This window comes from Microcaecilia unicolor, chromosome 3, assembly GCF_901765095.1.
Source record: "Microcaecilia unicolor chromosome 3, aMicUni1.1, whole genome shotgun sequence".
Classification (NCBI taxonomy): domain Eukaryota; kingdom Metazoa; phylum Chordata; class Amphibia; order Gymnophiona; family Siphonopidae; genus Microcaecilia; species Microcaecilia unicolor.
Window position 1 is genome coordinate 480,259,335 of NC_044033.1, and position 18,305 is coordinate 480,277,639.

Sequence of the window (18,305 nt, forward strand, 5' to 3'; positions counted from 1 at the left end):
CAATACACTCTCCTTCAGATAGTCAGGTGTTTGACTTTTCTTACAATGCAGCAAGGAGTAAAGGTTATAGGGTTCATTAAACGTGCTTTCCAACGCAACCGGCATGTAAAGGTGAGTCTGCCCAAACCAATCGCCAAAATGCCCCATCAAACACGCTTGGTTATATAATTTTAACTCAGACAGCCCTATCCCTCCCTGTTTCCAGAACCCGAGTATATTGGCCAGTCTAATTTTGGTTTTTTTTCCCACCCAGCAGAATCTACTCAACATTCTATTAAATCTTTTTGTAGCATGCACAAGGGCAGGCTCTGGAGGACATATAGCCAACAAGGGAATTGAACGATTTGCATGAGATTTACTCTCCCAAGCAATGATAAAGGCAGAGCCTTCCAACATTCCAGCTGCCTACTTGTGGCCTCCATAGGGACTGAGACGTTACGGCGGTATAGGTTACGCACCTCCATTGCCAAACGAATCATCAAATATTTAAATGAATTATCTGCCCAGCGTAATGGAAAATCCGAGGCCCACAGCTGCTTAACTTGCAACTTCTCCAAGTTGAGGTGAAACCCAGTGTAATCTCCGTATTCTCAAAACATCTCCAGTAACTCCTCAAGGGATTCCCATGGTGTACCAAGATGAACTAACAAGTCATTAGCAAAAGCTGCCACTTTGAAGCAGTGAGGACCAATCTGAATGCCTTTAATGTCAGGATTTGCCATAATCTCCCTTATAAGGGGGGTCCAATGTTAACACAAAGAGAAGAGGCGACAAGGGGCACCCTTGTCTAGTTCCCTGAAGCACAGGAAAGGGCCGGAACTCCCTCCCATTGACCAATACCTTGGCCCGGGGTGCCAAGTAAAACGCCTTAATAACTGAAACAGTCCTGCTTATTTTCGAAAGAGAAGGCTGGCCATCTTCCGACACAAATCGGGAGATGGCCGGCCATCTCTCAAACCCGGCCAAATAGGCATAATCGAAAGCTGATTTTGGCCGCCTTCAACTGCTTTCCGGCGCGGTTCCGGCCAAAGTTCAAGGGGGCATGTCGGCAGTGTACCAAAGGCGGGACAGGGGCGTAGTTAAGAGATGGCCGGCCTCGGCCGATAATGGAAAAAAGAAGGCCGGCCCTGACGAGCATTTGGCCGGTTTGAATTTGCCCATTTATTTTTAGGACTAAGCCTCAAAAAGATGCCCCAACTCACTAGGTGACCACCGGAGGGAATCGGGGATCACCTCCCCGTACTCCCCCAGTGGTCACCAACCCCCTCCAACCCTAAAAAAAAATTAAAAAATACATTTTTTGCCATACTCTATGCCAGCCTCAAATGTCATACTCAGCTCCCTGACAGTAGTATGCAGGTCCCTGGAGCAGTTTTAGGGGGTACTGCAGTGCACTTTAGGCAGGCGGACCCAGGCCCATCCCCCCTACCTGTTACATTTGTGGTGGTAAATGGGAGCCCTCCAAAACCCACCCGAAACCCACTGTATCCACATCTAGGTTCCCCCCTTCACCCATAAGGGCTATGGTAGTGGTGTACAGTTGTGGGGAGTGGGTTTTGGGGGGGGGATTTGCGGGGGCTCAGCACCCAAGGGAAGGGAGCTTTGTACCTGGGAGCAATTAATGAAGTCCACTGCAGTGCCCACTAGGGTGCCCGGTTGGTGTCCTTGCATGTCAGGGGGGCCAGTGCACTACGAATGCTGGCCCCTCCCACTACCAAATGCCATGGATTTGGCTGGGGTTGAGATGGCCGGCATCGGTTTCCATTATCGGCGAAAACTGATGCCGGCCATCTCAAACCCGGCCATCTCTGACATTTGGCCGGCTCCATCCGTATTATCGAAATGAAAGATGGGAACACCTCTTTACCGGTGCTGGTCTTAGAGATGGCCGCCCATATAGATGGCCGGCGCCATTCGATTATGGCCCTCAATGTGTCCCACAAATCCATAAGCCTTTAAGGTGGCAAATAAAAAATCCCACTTTACTCGATCAAAGGTCTCCTCGGTGTCAAAACTAATAAGTATAGATTGGAACCCCTCCGCTCCCTATTTTCCAAAGTAGCCAGTATCGTACGCAGATTCTTTGCCACCGAACGACCCCCCACAAATCCTACCTGTGAGTCATGAAGGATCCCCGGCAAGACCTGAGCCAATCGATTTGCCATTATTTTTGCTAGTAACTTGACTTCAAAATTCAGAAGAGATATAGGACGATAGGATGCTGAGCATGTTGGATCTCTTCCTGGCTTAGGTGACACTATAATCTGAGCTAAATCAAGGGTTATGGGCAATGTTTCCTCATCCACAATCTTATTAAACATTTTAGTTAAAGGAGAAACCACCACCCCTCCCATCAGCTTGTAAAACTCAGCTCTAAAGCAGTCTACACCTGGGGCCTTAAGCAGGGGACTACGTTCAATTGTTATAGGTACTTCCTCTTCAGTTATTGGAGCATTCAATTGATCTCTCTCTTTTTGCCCTATGGAAGGCAGTGCACCACCCGAACACACCACCCGAACTCTCGTCCACGCTCTCATTACCTCTCGCCTGGACTACTGCAACTTACTCCTCACCGGCCTCCCACTTAGCCATCTATCCCCCCTTCAGTCTGTTCAGAACTCTGCTGCACGTCTCATATTCCGCCAGAACCGATATACTCATATCACCCCTCTCCTCAGGTCACTTCACTGGCTTCCGATCAGATACCGCATTCAATTCAAGCTTCTCCTTCTTACCTACAAATGCACTCAGTCTGCTGCCCCTCACTACCTCTCTACCCTCATCTCCCCTTACGTTCCCGCCCGTAACCTCCGTTCACAGGATAAATCCCTCCTCTCAGTGCCCTTCTCCACCACCGCCAACTCCAGGCTCCGCTCATTCTGCCTCGCCTCACCCTATGCTTGGAACAACCTTCCTGAACCCTTACGCCAAGCCCCCTCCCTGCCCGTCTTCAAGTCTTTGCTTAAAGCCCACCTCTTCAATGCTGCGTTCGGCACCTAACCCTTACCGTTCAGTGAATCCAGACTGCCCCAATTTGACTGCCCCTATCGGACCGACCGTTCACTTGTCTATTAGATTGTAAGCTCTTTGAGCAGTGACTGTCTCTCTTTGTTAAATTGTACAGCGCTGCGTAACCCTAGTAGCGCTCTAGAAATGTTAAGTAGTAGTAGTAGTAGTAAGTATAATTCCCCCAGGAGGCCAACATCCAGGGGAGATGCATAAAGATCTTGGTAATAATCCTGAAAGATCTCACATATCCCCTCATCAGAATAAACCCTATGTCCTGAATCGTAAGAATTTTACATGGGCCTCCTTTAGGCCGAAACAACCTTGCCAACAACCTTCCCGCTTTATTTCCATGCCTATGAAGCATGTAACGATAAAACCTTTGCGATTTAAGGGCCCTCTGGTGAAGAAGCATGTTCAAAGCTGTTTGACATTCCAACAAAAGCCTCTAATGTTCCCCCGTTGGAGAGATCCCATACTGCTGCCAAGCTCGACGAAGCAGCCCTCCCAACCTCAAGATTTCTCTGTCACGCGCGGTATGTTTATAATGGGAATAACTTATTATTTCTCCCCTTAAAACCACTTTTGCTGCATCCCAGTACAAGATAGGATTAGCCTTGTGCACTTCATTCATAATTTTATAGGATTCCCAACATTCCAACATCCTCTCTCGAAACATAGGATTTTTATTTAACTCAATGGGGAACTGCCATTGCCCACCCCTCGGTTTAAAATGCCCTAATTCCCAATCCATCCATACCCAGGCATGATCAGATATAACATAGGGTCCTATATCTGATTTCTGTACTCTGCTAAACTCCCCCCTGGTTACCAGCAGATAATCAGTTCTCACCTGGTTATTATGCGCACAAGATAAATGAGTATAATCTCTATCTGAGGGACACAACTCCATCCAGATATCAACAAGGTCCAACAACTGACTTAACTGGAGTAAACCTTTGTTAGCATAGTAACCGGGCAAATGTCCCGATGTGACTTGTCCATACCAGGGTCCCACACTGAAGTCTTCTCCCACCACTAAAGGAGTGTACTCATTGGAAGCTAGTACTTTAGTCACATTTTTATAAAATTTCTTATCGTATTGATTCGGGGCATAAATGTTACATATGTAAACTATATGATGATTAATGACAGCCTTAACCAACATAAAACGACCTCTAGGATCTGCCCTTATGGTCTTTACCTCCTTAGCTAAGCCCCTTTTAAACAAAATAGCCACCCCTTTCTTCCCCTGAGCTACCACTGCCACACAATCTCCCACCCACCATTTTTTTAAACTTAGCATTCTCCATCGCATTGAGGTGTGTCTCCTGTAGCAGGGCGACATCCACTTTATGCCTATGTAAATGTTCTAGTATTTTAGACCTTTTAATTGGTGAGTGTATCCCCCACCCCCCCACATTCCAAATCACCAGTTTTACCATGTCATACTGAAAAATATAGCCTCCATCTTAGTTTCTTTTATAGTGTTCAATGGCGAGGGAAATCTCAGCCTCCACCCTCCCCCCCCCCCCCCAGACAGCATCATAGATCTGATCCATCTCCCCACATCCTGCACACACACCTCAACCTTAACCTCAACTTTCCAAACAACTCCTGAAACCTAAAACAGTGCTTCCCTACCCCTCTCCTCTCGTCCCCCCTACATGCATCCCCCCTCCCTTCCACCAGACCCCGACCCCCAACATAGTGTTTCTCCCATAGGAACAATCACTTCAAATGCCTCTCCCGCAACCCCTTTTACAGGCTTAATAAGTCAAAACTGACCGCATCTTGCAGAAGTAGTAAGAGCTGAGGGAGACAGAGAGGTACATAAAGGAGACCTACAGGGATGTTGTAGAGAAGTCCCACCTCCAGTTTGGAGCCCCTGTGCTACCTTGGAGGAGGGAGTTCTCCTAGAAGGAGAGCATCACCCTGGTGAAGTAGGAAGTACTCCTGTAGCCTGTAGCACCAGGGGATGTGCTATCCTCTCGCACCGAGGATATGTCTCTAAGTGCTGCCCAGGAGGGAAGGGTTAGGACAGTTGTTGTAGTTGGTGATTCAATCATTAGGCATATAGATAGCTGGGTGGCTGGTGGACGTGAGGATCGCCTGGTGACTTGCCTTCCTGGTGCGAAGGTGGAGGACCTTACGCATCACCTAGATAGGATTTTAGATAGTGCTGGGGAGGAGCCAGCTGTCTTGGTACATGTGGGTACCAATGACAGGAAAATGTGGGAGAGAGGTTCTGGAAGCCAAATTTAGACTCTTAGGTAGAAAGCTCAAATCCAGATCCTCTAGGGTAGTATTTTCTGAAATGTTACCTGTTCCATGCTCAGGGTCCAAGAGACAGGCAGAGCTACGGAGTCTCAATGCGTGAATGAGACGATGGTGCAGGGAGGAGGGTTTTAGATTTGTTAGGAACTGGGCAACATTCTGGAAAAGGGGGAGCCTATTCCGAAAGGATGGGCTCCACCTTAACGAGGGTGGGACCAGGCTGCTGGCATCGGCATTTAAAAAGCAGATAGAGCAGCTTTTAAACTAGAAATGGGGGCAAGGCCGACAGTTGCTCAAAAGTGCATGGTTCGGGATAAGGTATCTTTCAAAGATATCACCGAAACAGGGAAGATAGGGTATTCTGATAGTGAGGTTTCAAAAGAGACCGTAGTAGATCAGGTGTCCTAAAATAAAAATCAGACAAAAGATTGCAAATTAATACTGTCAAGTACTAAGCATCATGTAAATAGGAACAACAAACATACTTTGAAATGTCTATATGCGAATGCAAGGAGCCTAAGAAATAAGATGGGAGAGTTAGAATATATTGCACTAAATGAAAAATTAGATATAATAGGCATCTCTGAGACCATTTGGAAGGAGGATAACCAGTGGGACACTGTCATATTGGGGTACAAATTATATCGTAGTGATAGGGTGGATCGAATTGGTGGAGGGGGGTAGCATTGTATATTAATAGATTGAAAATTCTGCAGGAAAGAAAACACTTCTTGGAATCACTGTGGATTGAAATTCTATGTGTAAAGGGGAAAAGGATAGTGATAGGAGTGTATCTGGAGGATGTAATGGGGCAGTTCTTCAAACTGAAGAGCAGCAAACCTCCTGGACTGGATGGTATTTATCCCAGAGTACTGATAGAACTGAAAAATGAGTTTGCGGAGCTATTGTTAATAATATGTAATTTATCCTTAAAATCGAGCGTGGTACCGGAAGATTGGAGGGTGGCCAATGTAACCCCGATTTTTAAAAAAAGGCTCCAGAGGAGATCCAGGAAATTATAGACCGATGAGTCTGACGTTGGTGCTGGGCAAAATGGTAGAGACTATTATTAAGAACAAAATTACAGAGCATATTCAAAAGCATAGATTAATGAGACAAAGTCAACATGGATTTAGTGAAGGGAAATCTTGCCTCACCAATCTACTACATTTCTTTGAAGGGGTGAACAAACGTGGATAAAGGTAAGCCAGTTGATATTGTGTATCTGGATTTTCTTTTTTTTTATTTCTTTATTTATACATTTCACATATACAAGAACAAGAACACCTCTTGTACAATCTAGGAGAACTGTAAGAACATCTTTTCACAGGAAATCACAACCCACACACACTCACCCGCCTCCCCCATTAGTCCACAAATAGAGCCAAGGAACCAATCACCATCTTGGGCAAATTAAAACCATAATAATCCAACACAAAAAATGACTCTGAAGGGAGTAGTGGCAGCATTTATAACTGAGGTGGGGATGCATTCTCCGCCCCTGCCTCCAGAGAAGGCGCTCCCCTATCCCCCCGGGACTCCAGGAATGCTTTCAACTGCATAGGTTCAAAAAACACATACTTTACAGCGTTCATCTTCACCACACATTTACAGGGATAATTGAGCCAAAAGAGGCCCCCCAACTGAAACACAGTAGGGCGCAACTTAAGAAAAGCTTGTCGCCTCCTCTGCGTTACCTTGGTCACATCAGGATACATCCGTACTTGTACATTCAGAAACTTTTCTTTCCGAAACTTAAAGAATAACTTCAAAATCCTATCTCTATCAAACTGAGAAACAAATGTCACTATAAGAGTAGCTCGCTCCTGCCGCTCCTCTTCACCCTCCAACTCCCGAATAAAGTCCAACGTGTCAAACTGCCCAGTGATATCCTCACCAGCAGCCCGCTCACCCTGGACCGCTCGCTTAAAGGGCTGCAGATAATAAATCTGCGAGATAGGCGGGCATGCCGGTTCAGGCACTTTTAACACTTCAATAAGGTATTTTGTAAAAGTCTGTAGCGGTGCAGTCAGCTGTAACTTAGGAAAATTAATCAACCGCAGAGTATTTACCCTCTGCCGGTTTTCAAGCGCCTCAATCTTCCTATGCAACCATTTATTTTCCGTTATCATGGTTGCTTGCACCTCTTGAACCGATTGAATGGCCCGGTCATGGGCCTCAGTTCTGTCTCCCACCTTCTTCACTTGCAGGCCCAACTGAGTAACAGTCTCAGTTGGAAGCTGAGAGGCCTGCGACAGTAACAACATTTTAGTAGATAATGAAGTTTCCAGTGTTAGTAAAGCATCCCAAATCGTTTCCAACGTAAAGTTAGGAGGCTTAGACAACAGTGAGGACTTACTCAAGACTGCAGCACTCCTCTCGGATCCCAAGGCAATACCAGCTCCCTCCTCCAGAAGCGATCCCACCAAAGCAGTTTCTCCCTGCAAGCTGAAACTCCCCCCTTCCGGGGAATCTTGCGTGCTCCCAGCTGCAGCGGGTCCCATCACAGAGCCAACCGCCCCCTCTTCGGAAGCCAGGAAACCCTGTCCGCTTACAGCCCGAACCGACGCAGGCATGGGAGGCGGTTCCCGCACCTCCTGGCTGAGCTCCGTCTCAGGCAGCAGGGACGCTTCGCCTCTCTCCGCCCCTCCCGACAACAAGACACCCGAACTCAGCTGGCTGCCGCCCACCACAACGAAGCGATCCAGCGTTCCCAGAGCGGGTCCCGCGAGTGCCCCAGGACCAGGCACCCGCTTACCCTTCCTCTTCGGCATTCTCCAGGCAAACAGTAGTTAGGTAAGCAAAACACCGCCGAGTTGTCTCGCCGTCCTCCCTTCAGGCCGCCATCTTGGTTCCTCGTGTATCTGGATTTTCAGAATGCGTTTGACAACATACCTTATGAAAGACTCCAGAGGAAATTGGAGAGTCATGGGATAGGAGGTAGTATTTTATTGACCCGTATGATAAGGCTGTTTTACTATCTGCCAGGTATTTTACAAAAGACACATCCCTGTTATTTACATAACTTCTACGTGACCATCTCATTTCATTTCTGTTCAGACTCCCTCCTATATGCCTGCCAGGTACTTGTCACCTGGATTGGCCACTGTTGGAAGCAGGATACTGGGTTAGTTGAACCATTGGTCTTACCCAGTATGGCTGTTCTCATGACATGGCCTTCAGTATCACTGAATACTTGTTACCGTACTCCCCCCACATTCCTTCACTGACTGACTATACAATTGATAATAGCAGAAAAGATAGGCCTATGATTTCCTTCACCTCCTAATTGGTTTAAGGGCCTGTAAATGAAAGATCAGGCCACGGATGGGTAAGAGGGAATTAGTCTAAACTGAGGTTTCTTGTGACTATTAATGTAGGCTGTAGTCTTCCCCAAGTCATGTCCAAACCATGTGCCCTTGAAATATCAGCAGGTGGGATCTCCACAGGTAAATGGTGGTTTTAAGAAAACTGTTTTTGCATCTGTGTATATATAATCCTAAATGTTTATTTACTAACATTCTTTCACTATTCATGATGTATTGTAAGCCACTTTGAGCCTGCAAAGAGGTGGGATAAGGTGGGGTACAAATGCAACAAATAAATAAATAAATATACTATTTACATGTCAAAATGTTTTTAAAATACGTAATGGCCTATAAGAAAAAATTCAACTTTTTGGACTCGGGCAAGTACTTGTGACCTGGACTATCAAATCTCAGTGGCAAGGAGCTGGCTTGATGGGCCATGATCTGACTCATCATGGCTTATTTTATTTTTTTATGTTCTTAAGTGTGTAAAATAGATTGAGAGGTGGTATAAATCTGTGCATGTACTTTTTCATGGGGCAACTGTGGAAGGAAACTATGCACATACATTCCCTGTAAAATTGGTCTAATGCATTAGGAGGCCTATTATAAAGTTTCTTTCTATTATAAAGTTTTCCACTTAACTGTCACCTGCTTAGTAGTACTGAAACAATGTGCACTTTTCATCTATATTTCTTTGTTTTACAGATTTCCTTATCTTGGAGTAAAGAGAAGTCCATGCCATCTGAGAAAGTTTTACTTACCCTCAGTGCTGCTGAATCAAACTCACTGATTGGCCTTTCAGTCATAGACAAAAGCGTTACTTTAATGGACAACTCACACGAATTTACCTCAAATCACGTAAGTCACTTTTGGTTATTCTTAGATGGTAATTTATGCATTTTGTGCTCAGAAAGACTCATGCATCAATAAATTTGTTAGTCTATAAGGTGCCACCTACTTCTTTCATTTTTGTTGCACCAACTAACACATCTTCTCCCTTTCCAGGTTTTTGGATCAAATAAAGTAATCTGGCAAACGAATATTGGAAGCAGACTTTTTAATACTTTCCTCTAGGGGTGAGCAATGATTAAAAATTTTAATTATGATCAACCACACGATTACAATTTTTTATTGCGTGGTTAATCGCACTTAATCACATCAAACGCACTTAATCACACTCAAACGCGTGAAACAATACTTCCCGAGGGAAACATTTTGCAACCTGAAACAATCGATGATACTGAGCCATGCTGACTACTGCAATGGAATCTATGCAGGATGCAAAGAACAAATCCTAAAGAAACTTCAGACTGCACAAAACACGGCTGCAAGACTTATCTTCGGAAAATCACGATTTGAAAGTGCAAAACCCCTTTGTGAAAAACTACACTGGCTCCCTATCAAAGAACGCATTGCCTTCAAAATCTGTACTATGGTTCACAAAATTATATACGGTGAAGCACCGGATTACATGACAGACCTAATCGACCTACCAGCCAGAAACTCATTCGTATCAACACAAATGTACCAAAATCTACACTACCCAAGCTGCAAAGGAGTCAAATACAAATCAACTTACGCATCTAGTCTTTCCTACATCAGCACACAACTATGGAATGCATTACCAAAAGACTTGAAAACCATATATGACCACCTACACTTCAGAAAGTCACTCAAGACCCGCCTGTTTAAAAAGGCATACCCTACAGCCCCAATGTAAATGCCTGATCTGTGTGACACAATAATACTAAAGTTCGTAATGGCCTTCACTGAACTCTCCCGCTGAACAATTCCTCTATGTGGTCCTACCACATGAACATTACCCTATCACAACCTCACCTTGTTTTTGTATACACCGGAGTCTGCAACTGCTCTCCGGCACTATGTAAGCCACATTGATGCTCTCCGGCACTATGTAAGCCACATTGAACCTACAAAGAGGTGGGAAAATGTGGGGTACAAATGTAACAAATAAAAATGCATAATGATGCTGGCCGTATCTTCTGTTGGATTAGAAGACAGAAGAGTTGTGAAATGTATAAATCCTTCATTTGAAGAAGCCCGAAGAAATGTGTATGTGGGATATTTAACGCACAGTAATGGTAAATGGAGAGAAAACCAGCTATAGCATGAATATGAATCTAGAGAAACTTTTATATTTTTAATCAATTTTTGCATTTTTCATTCCTTTAATAGAAACACAAGAATAGAGAGTCCACATTAATAGGAACAGCAATCACCTTATATAAAGAAAAAATAGGAAAATTTTTAGATAACTAGTCTAAAAATTACAACATGCCACAGCTTACTGTCATTACACTCAAAAAAAAAAAAAATCTCATTTCTTCAATTCTTTATCAATAAGAAACCTAACATAAGAGTAGCCATACTGGGTCATATCGATGGTCCATCTAGCCCAGTATCCTGTTTTCCAAACAGTTGCCAAGCCAGATCATAAGTACCTGGCAGAAACCTAAATCCTGGCAACACTCCATACTACAAATCCCAGGGCAAGCAGTTGCTTCCCATGTCTGCCTCAATAGCAGATTATGGACTTTTCTTCCAGGAATTTGTCCAAAACATTTTTAAACCAAGATACGCTAACCACTGTTACCACATCTTCTGGCAAAGAGTTCAAGAGCTTAACTATTCGTTGAGTGAAAAAATATTTCCACCTGTTTTAGAAGTATTTTCATATAACTTCCTCGAATGTCCCCTAGTCTTTGTACTTTTGGAACAAGTAAAAACTCAATTTACTTCTACTTGTTCTACACAACTCAGGATTTTGTAGATCTCAATCATATCTCCACTCATCCATCTCTTTTCCAAGCTGAAGAGCCGTAACCTCATTAGCCTTTTTTCAAACGAGAGGAGTTCCACCCCCTTTATCATTTTGGTTGCTCTTCTTTGAACCTTTTCTAATTCCGCTATATGTTTTTTGAGATAGGCGACCGGAACTGAATGCAGTACTCAAGGTACGGATGCACCATGGAGCGATACAAAGGCATTATAGTATGTTCGATCTTTTTCACTATCCCTTTCCTAATAATTCCTAGCATCCTGTTTGCTTTTTTGGCTGCCATCGCACACTGAGCAGAAGGTTTCAGTGTATTATCTGCAGTGACACCCAGATCTTTTTCTTGAGTGCTGACCCCCCAGGTGGACCCTAGCATCAGGTAACTATGATTCGGATTATTCTTTTCAATGTGCTTCACCTTGCATTTGTCCACATTAAATTTCATCTGCCATTTGGACGCCCAGCCTTCCAATTTCCTAAGGTCTTTCTGCAATATTTCACAGTCTGCATGTGTTTTAACGACCTCAAATAGTTTTGTATCATCTGCAAATTTGATCTTCTCACTCGTTGTTCCAATTTTTGTATCATTCATAAATATGTTAAATATAACCGGTCCCAGTATAGATCCCTGTGACACTCCACTGTTCACCCTCCTCCATTGAGAGAAATGACCATTTAACCCTAACCTCTGTCTTCTGTCCAATAACCAATTTCTAATCCACGCCAGAACCTTCCTCGTATCCCACTACTCTTTAATTTTCTCAGGAGCCTCCCATGAGGAACTTTAGCAAAAGGTTTCTGAAAATCTAGATACACTACATCAACCGGCTCACCTTTATCCACATATTTATTCACGTCTTCAAAGAAATGAAGCAAATTGGTGAAGCAAGACTTCCCTCGCCTGAAACCATGGTGACTCTGTTCCATTAAACCGTGTTTGACTATCCAGCTTATAATCGAAAGAGAAACGCCTATATTTCGACCCAAATTGGGAGATGGGTGTTTTTCTCGCTAAGGCGCCCAAATCGGTATAATCAAAAGCCGATTTTGGGCGTTTCCAACTGAACTCCGTCGCGGAAACGAATAAAGTTGATGGGGGCGTGTCGCAGGCGGGACTGGGGCGTGGTTATCAGCCGAGGAGAGATGGGCGTCTGTAGCTGATAATCAAAAAAAAAGGCGTTTTTACCGCGATTTTGGGTCACTTTTTTTGGACTCTTTTTTTTCACGCACAAGTCCCAAAAAAGTGCCCCAACTGCCCAGATGACCACTGGAGGGAATCGGGGATGACCTCCCCGGACTCCCCCAGTGGTCACTAACCCCCTCCCACCAAAAAACCCCCACTTTAAAAACTTTTCTCCCAGCCTGTATGCCAGCCTCAAATGCCATACCCACCTCCATGACAGCAGAATGTGTTCGATCCTGTCACAGCCTTTCCTTGGGTCAGATGTGGCTCTCGGGTGCACTACAGGGTCACATCAGCATTGCATTGTGGTGGGTGTAGGGTATTGGGCTCCGTGATTTCATTAGCTTGTGTTACAGTCTCACGATGTTTGGTAGTTGGTAGGCTGTTCTCCCATGGTGCTTTTCCCCCTGCCTACTGGGTCAGAGTGTGCCCTGTTGTGTTTCCTGTTGTAGTCCATGCGGTAGTGGCCATTTTTGTAAGCCAGTTTTAGTTCCCTTTCCTGTGTTAGCCATGTTAGACAACTTAGTTCTTACCTTGAATGCATTGTACAGCATTCTGCCAGCTCGGACCTACTGCTAATCTCAGTACCAGGGAGACTCGTTGTCAGTGGGGCACAACCTCTGCAGTTAACTGTGAGCAAACGTGCTTATTCCAATAAAGAATGTTTTCGGAGAGATTAGTCTTCAGGTGTCAACTGGTGTGCCAATGTTATACAGCAGCAACAAGTCCTAGAGGCCTGCGTGTATGCAGGTCCCTGGAGCACTTTTAGTGGGTACCGCAGTGCACTTCAGGCAGGTGGCCCCAGGCCCATCCCCGCCCCCACCTGTAACACTTGTGCTGGTAAATGGGAGGCCTCCAAAACCCACTGTACCCACATGTAGGTGCCCCCTTCACCTATAAGAGCTATGGTAGTGTTGTACATTTGTGGGTAGTGGGTTTTGGGGGAGGGGGTTGGGAGCTCAGCAACCGTTATAAAGGAGGCTATGCATGTGGGAGCTTTTTCTGAAGTCCACCGCACTGACCTAGGGTGCCCAGTCGGTGTCCTGGCATATCAGGGGGGGCAGTGTACTATCAATCCTGGCCCCTCCCAAGACCAAATGCCTCGGATTAGGACGTTTTTGAGCTGGGCGTTTTTAGTTTCCATTATCGCTAAAAAAAACCAAACGCCCAGCTCAAAAACGTCCATTTTTTCGAAAATACGGTTCGGCCCGCCCCTTCACGGACCCGTTCTCGGAGATAAACGCCCATGGAGATAGGCGTTTGCGTTCGATTATGCCCCTCTATGTGTTCTGTAATTTATTCTTTATAATGGTTTCCACTATTTTGCCTGGCACCGCATACCAGCTTATTTTCGAAAGAGAAAGACGCCCATATTTCGAACCAAATCGGGAGATGGGCGTTTGTCTCACAAAAACGCCCAAATCAGTATAATCGAAAGCCGCTTTTTGGGCGTGTTCAACTGCAATCTGTCGCGGAAACAGGCAAAGTTGACGGGGGGTGTCGGAGGCGTGGTGAAGGCGGGACTAGGGCATGGTTATCGGCCGAGCAGAGATGGCTGTCCTCGGCCAATAATCGAAAAAAGAGAGGCTTTTTTAGCGCGAATTTGTGTCACTTTTTTGGACCCGTTTTTTTTCACAAACAAGTCCAAAAAAGTGCCCTAAATGACCAGATGACCACCAGAGGGAATCGGGGATGACCACCCCTGACTCCCCCAGTGGTCACTAACCCCCTCCCACCAAAAAAAACCCCACTTAAAAAACTTTTTTTCCCAGCCTCTATGCCAGCCTCAAATGCCGTACCCACCTCCATGACAGCAGAATGTGTTCTATCCTCTGACAGCCTTTCCCTGGTTCTGATGTGGCTCTCGAGTGAGTGTGGCACCTTTTCTGTTATGCGCACTGCAGAGTCACGTCAGCAATGCATTGTGGTGGGTGTAGGGTAGTGGGCTCCGTGATTCCACTAACTTGTGTTAAATGCTCACGATGTTGGTAGTTGGTAGGCTCTACTCCCATGGTGCTTTTCCCCCTGCTTACTGGGTCAGAGTGTGCCCTGTTGTGTTTCCGGTAGTCCGTGAGGTAGTGGCTATTTTTGTAAGACAGTTTTAGATCCCTTTCATGTGTTACCCACGTTACTGAAAGAGGGCATTGTACAGCATTCTGCCAGCTCTGACCAACTGCTAATTTCAGTACCAGGGAGACTCGTTGCCAGTGGGGCACAACCTCTGATCGCAGTTAACTGTGAGTAAGCGTGCTTATTGAAATAAACGACTTTTTCAGAGAGATTAGCCTTCAGGTGTGAACTGATGTGCCAAGGTTATACAGCAGCAACAAGTCCTGTCCCTGGAGCACTTTTAGTGGGTACTGCAGTGCACTTCAGGCAGGCAGACCCAGGCCCATCCCCCCCTCCCTGTAACACTTGTGGTGCTAAATGGGAGGCCTCTAAAACCCACATGTAGTTGCCCCCTTCACCCCTAAGAGCTATGGTCAGGGCCGGTCTTAGCAAGTGCGGGGCCCTATGCAGACCAATTTGGTGGGGCCCCATCCTAGCCCCGCCCCACCGTAGTCCCGCCCCACTGTAGCCCCGCCCCTACATCCACCCCATTGATAAGACTATTCCATTTTCAGAACATTTTTTATTTATGAAATTTCAAATAGACAAATGAAGCTAAACTTGTACAAAAAAACTGATTGAAATAATAAGCACAATGCTATCATGAAACCTCCCCTCCCCAGAAATTATTCAGTTCAAGTCCACTACAATTAGCAGTTCCAATTCTCATAACAAAGGAGAATAAAGGAAAAATATTAAGAAAAGATTCAGTACTTTCAAATTCCCCTATTACTCTGTAATCCATATATGCAATAAAATAAAAATGAAATGAAAAGATATACAATAAAATAAAGTGATGTGTGAAATATAATGTACAATATGAAATCATATAGACCACCAAGGTATTAAAATTGTTTTAAAATATATACCACAGCTCTCTGACTCAAGAAGACTCCGACTCTGTCTGTCATCCATAACTGTCTGACAACACACAGAAAAAAAATAAGTAAAAACAAATTGTCACAATTAATACCTTATACACCAATATACCAGCCATACGGAAAATGCAGACCGTCAACAATATGAAGCTAGCAAGGGATCATAATACCACAATTCTCATGCAGAGCCACAAAACACCCTTTTAGAGGTAGTGTGTCATGATTTAGGCTCTACACCCTTTCTGGTGTTTGGTGCCACCTTAGTAAGGCCAACACACAATCTCTCCACTGCAAAACACTATACACAAACTTGTGCAAAAATACACTCATAACCTTAACAAACCATAAACAGCACTAATTCCAAGGACAGAACGAGCTACAACCTTATGCGTGGCGTGGAAAGGCAACTGTAATTACACCTGGCTCTAAAACACCAGTGCACAACCTAGTGAAAAAAAACAAACAAAAAGGGATTCAAACTATACGCTAGCAGAATACTGCACCTTCCTTGATCACACCTGAAAAATACATGAAGGCAAAATACTGAAATGGAAAGTTACCTCAAGAAGTCAGACTCAGCATGCAGCAATACTACAAAAATTGAAACGTACATGAAAAATATCACAGATGCACATTTCCAAAAACTGACATATTCCAATTAATAAATCCTGAATAAAATAGTTTTTTCTACCTTTGTTGTCTGGTGACTTTGTTTTTCTGATCATGCTGGCTCAGTATCCGATAGTGCTGCTATCTGTCCTCTTAACTCCGTTTCCAGGGCTTCCTTTCCATTTATTTCTTTACTTTCCGCCTTTCTTCTTAATTTCTTGCCCTACATCCGTAAGTAAAAGCTGGGTCCTCCTCCGTGGAATTGACTGGAGGAGGCATAACGTGGATCCAGCTTTTGCCTATTTTCTATATCCATGTGCACTTTTTCTCCCTTTTCCCTCACCTCATCTCCTTCCTCACTCTTCCCTCGCCTCCATCCATGTCCAGCATTTCTTCTCTCTCCTCCATCCACCCATGTCCAGCGACCCTCCTGTCCCCCCTGCCATCCATCTATGTCCAGCAAACCCCCCTGTCCCCTCTGCCCTCCCCTGCCATCCACCTATGTCCAGAAACCCCCCTCCCATGCCATCTACCCATGTCCAGAAACCCCCTACCCTGCCATCCACCTATGTCCAGAAGCCCCCCTCCCCTGCCCATCCACCCATGTCCAGCGACCCTCCTGTGCCCCTGCCCTCAACCTATGTCCAGAAACCCCCTCCCCTGCCATCCACCCATGTCCAGTGACCCTCCTGTGCCCCCTGCCCTCCACTTATGTCCAGAAGCCCCTCTCCTGCCATCCACCCATATCCAGCGACCCTCCTGTGCCCCCTGCCCTCAACCTATGTCCAGAAACCCCCTCCCCTGCCATCCACCCATGTCCAGTGACCCTCCTGTGCCCCCTGCCCTCCACTTATGTCCAGAAGCCCCCTCTCCTGCCATCCACCCATATCCAGCGACCCTCCTGTGCCCCCTGCCCTCAACCTATGTCCAGAAACCCCCTCCCCTGCCATCCACCCATGTCCAGCGACCCTCCTGTGCCCCCTGCCCTCCCCTGCCATCCACCTATTTCCAGAAACCCCCCTCCCCTGCTATCCCCCCATGTCCAGCGATCCTTCTGTGCCCCCTGCCCTCCACCTATTTCCAGACCCCCTCCCCTGCTATCCTCCCATGTCCAGCGACCCTCCTGTGCCCCCTGCCCTCCACCCATGTCCAGCGACGCGACTCTTCTCGTTCCCCTGCTCCCCCTCCCTCCAGCCACCTGAGCCCCCCTCCCCGACCCGCCAAACGACCCTCGTCTACCACCCGACCCGCTGGCACCTCACCTGACCCAGCATTTTTAAAAAAGCTCCAAGCGGCAGCCGGCAGTGCCTCCTCGCGTCTGTGAAAGAAGAAAAGTCGCTTCGTCCATTGGCCGGCCTTCCCTCATGTCCCGCCCTCTGATGTAACTTCCGCAAGGGCGGGACATGAGGGAAGGCCGGCCAATGGACGAAGCGACTTTTCTTCTTTCACAGACGCGAGGAGGCACTGCCGGCTGCCGCTTGGAGCTTTTTTTAAAATGCTGGGTCAGGTGAGGTGCCGGCGGGTCGGGTGGTAGACGAGGGTCGTTTGGCGGGTCGGGCAAGGGGGGCTCAGACGGCTGGAGGGGCTCAGACGGCTGGAGGGAGGGGGAGCAGGGGAACGAGGACTGGAGAGTCGCGTCGCTGGACATGGAGGGCAGGCGAGGCAGACTTGAGGCGGGCCGCGCGGGGCCCCCTTAGGCGCGGGGCCCTATGCGGCCGCCTCGGTCGCCTCTGCCTAAGACCGGCCCTGGCTATGGTACTGTTGTACAGTTGTCCCTCCCACAACCAGTTGGCTTGGATTAGGAAGTTTCCGAGCTGGTAGTGTTTAGTTTCCATTATCGCTAAAAAAACAACACGCCCATCTCAGAAACGACCAAATCCATGGGATTTAGTCCGTATTTTCGAAACAAAAGATGGATGCCCATCTTTTTCGAAAATACGGTTCGGACCACCCCTTCTCGTAGACGTTCCCGGAGATGGACGTCCTAAGAGATGGGCGGCCCCTTTCGATTATGCCCCTCATAGTGGTTTAAAATTTCTGGGATCACCCCTAGAACCCTTTTTAAAAAGTGGCGTCATATTGGCCACCCTCCAATTTTCAGGTACTGTGGACGATTCTAACGACGGGTTACATAT

At 46.3% G+C, this 18,305-nt stretch overlaps 1 protein-coding gene across 1 annotated transcript in view; it reads left to right on the forward strand.

The window, feature by feature from the left end:
* CD109 (CD109 molecule) overlaps positions 1-18,305 on the forward strand; it is a 538,537-nt gene that overhangs the window by 221,276 nt on the left and 298,956 nt on the right. The window contains exon 15 of the mRNA XM_030199046.1: positions 9,300-9,452. Coding sequence (XP_030054906.1) covers positions 9,300-9,452 — 153 coding nt within the window. The remainder of the gene's footprint in view (positions 1-9,299; positions 9,453-18,305) is intronic.